The sequence below is a fragment of the Nicotiana sylvestris genome, unplaced genomic scaffold, assembly GCF_000393655.2.
Source record: "Nicotiana sylvestris unplaced genomic scaffold, ASM39365v2 Un00001, whole genome shotgun sequence".
NCBI classification, from domain to species: domain Eukaryota; kingdom Viridiplantae; phylum Streptophyta; class Magnoliopsida; order Solanales; family Solanaceae; genus Nicotiana; species Nicotiana sylvestris.
Genome location: NW_027184337.1, coordinates 637,248 through 643,487, shown reverse-complemented (window position 1 = coordinate 643,487; position 6,240 = coordinate 637,248). Strand labels below are relative to the sequence as shown.

The 6,240-nt window shown below is 38.4% G+C and overlaps 1 protein-coding gene across 1 annotated transcript; it reads left to right on the top strand.

Moving 5' to 3' along the window:
• The first annotated feature begins 792 nt into the window (after nucleotides 1–792).
• Nucleotides 793–5,920, top strand: LOC138884601 (uncharacterized). Its single transcript, XM_070165630.1, has 4 exons — nucleotides 793–808; nucleotides 2,758–3,469; nucleotides 4,228–4,552; nucleotides 5,891–5,920. Exons 1-4 carry the CDS (start codon nucleotides 793–795, stop codon nucleotides 5,918–5,920), a joined length of 1,083 nt encoding a protein of 360 aa, XP_070021731.1.
• Nucleotides 5,921–6,240: the final 320 nt, after the last annotated feature.

Sequence of the window (6,240 nt, the reverse complement as noted above, 5' to 3'; positions counted from 1 at the left end):
TTCCCCTGTTGTTTCAGTTCATCCTCTCATCTCAATAGACCTTTTATTTGGTCCAAATCTGTTATTTGTTTATGATTACTGTAATTCTTATGTGTGTGATCGATTAATAAATTGCGTCGATTAGTTAGTTTCCCTTTAATTCTTGATTCTGGCAATAACACTGAAATTATTTGAATTGCCTATTTTCGTTGTTTGCTGATCAATGTCAGTTGTTATACGTAATCGTTTAATTAAGCTTCATTGATTAGTTCGTTTGTATAGAATGAATCATTCAACATTCTGTTTGGTTTTAGTTCTGATTGTTATTTATCCGATTAGTTGAAATTCTATAAATATTGTCCTAAAATCGGAAATCTTTGTATTTTCTGCTTTAAGAGTTTAGGAATTGGTTGTTAGCTGTTAGGCAGATTAGTAGATAATTGTTCAGTTTAAGCAGTTTGGTTTAGGGCAGTAATAGTAAGGGAATTTCAGGGGTGATTTAGGGAATAAAACAGTAAGTGTGATACTTTATTCTATTTATATTCGAATTGTCATTAAGTATAGTAAGTGTGATACTTTGCAATAATTCTATTTATTTCGGAATCTCATTAAGTATAGTTATATTCGAATTGTCGAGATAGGGGACTTGGTAGAAAGTTGACTATTCTTTAAACTTTGTATTTAGACCATGTTAACTAAGCGCTTGGTAATATGGAAATATCGAGGAACCACGCTAGTAAACTTCGCCAAGCCTGATATTGTTTAATTCTAGTTGATATAAGTATTCTCGTTTACACAAAATATGGTCTAATAATGGGGATAACTATAAGTGAGAGGTGAATTGATATAATTCGTTACGATTAAGATATTGGAATATTCCGGAAGGTTCAGATGTGTATTTGCGGTATATGTAATGTCATTTTATTAAATCAATTTGTAGATTAGTTCTCTTTCTTAACAACAAATGGCCCATTTATTTTAGAAATGATATTAACTCATTTTCTTATAAAAATAGTATATAAAAATAATGTCAATGATTTGTACAAAGTATAGATTTAGTATTTGTAAATAGCTTGCATAAGCCGAGATAAAAATTGGTTTGATTTTATCTATCCCAAACTCAATCATCGTAAGCAAATTAACCAAATAATTAGAACTTTGGACTAAAAACAAGTTGTGTAGAAGAAGATTGGATTTATGAATACTGATTACGGCATTTTAAGTCAAAGATATACAAAGTAGAGTTCGCTCCGAGTAGAATAATGGAAATTCTTCGAAAACTACTAGTTTGCTTATCAATTAATTTTTTTTCCTAGTTTTACACGTAATTCACTTGGTAAGTTTTTAAATACATACACTTATTCCTAAGCCTAGGAAAATAATAAATAACTTGTGCATATAATTATCAAGCACTAAAAATACATAAACGAATTACGGATACTGTATTCACGATAAAATGGTAATTTTAGTTGCACGTTATTTATTTATTTTTCATCTCATTAACTCTTCTAATTTGAATAGTTTTGAGGTATATAATTCACACGTTTAAATCATATAACCTGTGGTCAACACCTAATAAATCTTGATTTTTCTGGAAATCTCGAGGCACTCCATTCAGTAATTTCCCATGGATTTCATATTTAAAATAGATGGACATAATAAACATTTGTAGAAAATTTATATTGCCATTAAGAATATTTTGTGTAATTGGGGACACGTTCGCGTGACATGATTACATTTCTAAAGACAATTCGGAGTATGCGTTCGCGCAACTTCGAGCAAACTTTCTTAATAAAAGGGCTTTTTCGATGGTTATTAAATTAATTTATTTCATATAACCCGAGATGTGCAGTTCACCATTTAATCATACAAGAGTGACGAGTGTTCGTAATTTTATTTTAAGCACGCACAATTTCGGCCATAAATTCCTTTTTTTAATAATAAAAATAAAAAAATGCTATCAATCTTATTGTGTACACGTATGCGTGACACGATTCTTTACATTTAAATAAAAAAAACGAATATACGTACGCGTGATTCGTTTCAAGATAGGTCTATAATTATAAATAATCTAACCAAAAGTGGTAATAAAACTATGCAACAGGTTTAAAAAAATGTATTTAGTAAATCAAGATAATTAGGCCAAGTATAAATTGTTAAGCGACTGTGCTAGAACCGCGGAATTCGGGAATGCCTAACACCTTCTCCCGGATTAACAGAATTACTTACTCGAATTTCTGGTTCGCAGATTGGTAAACAGAGTCATATTTTCCTCGATTCGGGATTAAAACCGGTGACTTGGGATGCCATAAAATTCCCAGGCGGCGACTCTGAAATTAATAAAGAATCCCGTTTCGATTGTCCTTTGATCGGAAAAACTCTCTTTACATATGTCCTCCTCCGGGATGTTGTGTAAAGAAGTAGGTGTGACAGCTCTGGCGACTCTGCTGGGGACTGAACCCAGAATCTCTAGTTCAGGGTTCAATAATTCGAGCTTAAAATAACTGTTATAGTTGGCTTTGTTTGTTATCTGATTTATTTTACATATTTATGCTTAATGTGCTAAATGTTGCTTTTTACCGCTTTAATATTATCTGAATTGTGCATATAAAGCTGCTACGAAATCCTTCTTCTTTCTGAGTCTTCTAAATTTATGGTGCACACGTGCGCGTGGCCCGCCTTTCTGTTAGAAGTCATACCAAATAAGACGAAATTGGGACAAGTAACTAGGCCGGGTAGACTTTCGTGCTCCCAGTACGTTGCCCCCACTTCGGAAAGGGTGTCGATACTTGAAAGATGATACTCAAGTTCCAGATCCTACAAAGGGCGAGATAAATCCAGGATATGGTAGGTGGTTTGAGACAAGATCCCGCGTGGATGATGCACCAGAACCTGATCTTAGAAGGCCTATAAAAAGACCACATGTTCAAACCTTTGATGATAAAATCAAAGAACGATTGGCTTGGGGAGAAAAGGAAAGGGGATACAAAGCAACTATTCATGCCTTAAAACAAAGTCTAAGGAACTTCAATTTGGAGAAAGACTTACAAGCACAAGAAGCAGAAGATGAAAAGAAGAGTCTGATTTTTGAAAATAAAAATCTCCGCGCTCAATTTCAACAGATGAAGAAAGCTTCTGAAGCACCAGTAAGAAGTTGGAAAGATCAAAAAATCATTGCCAATCTGATGGAAAAAATGCAAGATTATGACTCCATCTTGGCAAAGACTAAAAAGGCGTTAGGCAAAGCTAAGGAAAAAATCATACAATTAAACGAGGAGGCCGAATCTAATAAGGAACGCCAAGTAATGAGATCCGAAGAAGACATGGCAAAATTCAAGAAAGAGAAGGACCGTTGGATAAATTCAGAAGCTCAACTCCATGCACAATTGGAGGAAACGAGAAGATACAATAGAGAACATCAGCACGTAGACATCGACAGAGAAAGAGCACAGGCAAGACTCGATCAAGCCAGACTTCGTGCTCAATTGAAGTCAGCTTTAGATCGCGAAGACCGCATAAGAGATATAGCCACCACTCGCCAACAGCAACTACAAAACCAAGACCAACGTCTCCAAGATTTCAGGGCACAAATCCATGATTTGGCAGTTTACACCTCTCAAAGTTATGTGAACTGCCAAGGGATGGATTATGAAAGGTTTCTAGAGCATGCACCTACTTTTGCCCGTCATCTGGCAATAGAGTTAGAAAGAATGCATCGTACACTAGGAGGTCAGCCGGGTCAAGCCCCACCGTGAGTAGATGTTCCAATGATTGAAAACAGAAGTGGGGAGTGGAGCATATTCACAGCTGTTAGGAGTTATGTCTTTTTGTTTGATTTGGGTTTGTGTCGAGTCTTTTAAACCATTTTCTTATAATGTTTTCCAAATGTAATGTCCTTTGCATCTTTGTATTGTTTCAAGAATAAATAAAAGTGTTGATAATTGCCTTCCGCCAGAACTACGCACGGTCTGATTCATGCGGGGACATATCAAAAGAAGGAATAAAATAAAAAGGAGGGAAATAAAGATAAGAGTGAGTGACAATAAAAAGAAAGATCAAGAAAAGCTGGAATGACACAAGCAACCGAGCAAATACATGATAGAAAATGGTTAATTGCCTAGGAACATTGCATCTCAACGTGTAATTGTATATGTGTTAAACTCTCAAAACTAACAAGTTTGCTCATTTCCAGAATTCAAGCAGTTAGTTTATCTAGAGTATACTGACACATTATCATTATCAAAGCAGATCAAAAGGACCAATACCCGAAAGCATGTCTATCCCGGATGTCGACACATGTGTTGAGATAGAGGAGTTGGACGTTAGTAAAATGAAAGAAGAGATGCTTAAACTTAAGCAACAGATGGCCGAGATGTATCGGGCTTGGTCTACAGGACAATCACCCCCAGCTTACCCGGCTAACCCTTCTTCCACCCCACCACCAGCTCAAACTCAGGATCATCCTACCACTGATCTATCCCCGAGTTTCCCCATTTACCAGCACTACCGAGGCACCACTTCTCATACACCACAATCTCCACCCCCTAAACCAGTTCCATACCCTCCTCCACCAGTAACTCCCATCTTCGTAGCATCTCCCCCAGCTACACTCCACAAATCTCCTAGTGAGCATATGTTCCAGGCCCAGGACAACCAATACTACCCCTCAGAGACCACTTTCAAAGCTTCAGAAATCCATTCATTTACTCCCCGTTTTGACCTCCAAACAGAAATTGACAAGCCAGTCAAAAATACTGAACAGGAAGAGATGTTCAGGAAAGTCAAAAGCTTAGAACAATCGTTCCGAGACATGCGGGGGTTAGGAGGGCAGGTCAGTGTGGCCTACAAGGACCTATGTCTGTTCCCAAATGTGCAATTACCAGCTGGTTTCAAGATGCCCAAGTTCGACCTATACAACGGGCACAGCGACCCAGTGGCCCACTTAAGGGGTTTTTGCAGCAAGATGAGGGGAGCTGGAGGAAAAGACGAATTATTAATGGCTAACTTCAGTCAGAGTTTGAGCGGATCAGCTTTGGAATGGTATACCCGTCAAGACCATGGGAGATGGTAAACATGGGATGACCTGGCACATGCATTTGCTTGTCACTTCCAATACAATCTGGAGATCGTTCCAGATCGACTATCCTTGACTAAATTTGAGAAAAAGCACAGTGAAAGCTTTAGAGAATATGGGTTCCGGTGGAGGGAACAGGCAGCAAGGGTGGATCCCCCAATGAAGGAAAGTCAGATGGTAGATTACTTCCTACAAGCCTTGGAACCTACTTACTATGGCCATTTGATTTCAGCGATAGGAAAATCATTCAACGAAGTAGTGAAGATGGGAGGTATGGTGGAAGAAGGCCTCAAGTCGAATAAAATCATGAGCTATTCGGCTATCAAAGCAACTACTCAAGCTATTCAAGGCGGCGTAGGAGGGATTGGAAAGAAGAAAAGAGAGGAAGCGACAATGGTTGATTCAGGAACTTGGTTCGGATCCAGAGGTTCACCTCATTACTACAATCAACCTCGATCCCACAAACCAACTTATCACCACAATTCACCCCAACACTACTATCACCCGTCGGAACCTCATTTTTCCGTCCACCATGCGCAAGCATACAATCAACCACATGCCCACGCTCATTGGCGTCTCCTGTCATACCAAGTACCTACCCATATCCGCGAACCTATCAAAATGTTCCCGGACCAGGTTTCAGGCCTAATCAAGCACTCAAGGGTGAAAGGTTGCAAAAAAAGAAAACCTTTACTCCGTTAGGAGAATCCAACACTAGTCTGTTCTACAGGCTAAGACAACTAGATATGCTAAGGCCGATACAATCCAAGCTGCCAAATCCTCCTCCAAAGAATCTGGACTACACTGTTAGCTGTGAGTATTGCTCTGGTACACCAGGTCATGATACAGAAAAGTGCTGGCACTTAAAAAATATGATACATGAGTTGATTATACTAATAAAATTGAAGTTCAAGCTCCCGAAGCTCCCAATATCAACAGAAATCCGATGCCAGCCCATCAGGAGGCCAATATGATAGAAATAGTGCGGGCTGATGGGGAAACCAAGAAGCCATCACAAACCGTCATGATGATTCGGTCTCATGAAGCCAAGACAGATGAACAATTAGTAGATGAGAAGTCGGTACACAAGCAGAACAAAAACAGTGTTGAGCCATCTGTGGCAGTTAAGAAGGGATCTTCGAGCAAAGTTTCCACGAAGCAGGAAGGGGTAAAAGTGATTGTCCCAG

Excerpts from the sequence above, each read along its gene's own strand:
- LOC138884601 (XM_070165630.1), top strand. Across the intron at positions 3,470-4,227 it reads AGACTTCGTGCTCAATTGAA|ATCAAAAGGACCAATACCCG; the intron begins GTCAGCTTTAGA and ends TTATCAAAGCAG. Across the intron at positions 4,553-5,890 it reads TTCCATACCCTCCTCCACCA|GTCATGATACAGAAAAGTGC; the intron begins GTAACTCCCATC and ends CTGGTACACCAG.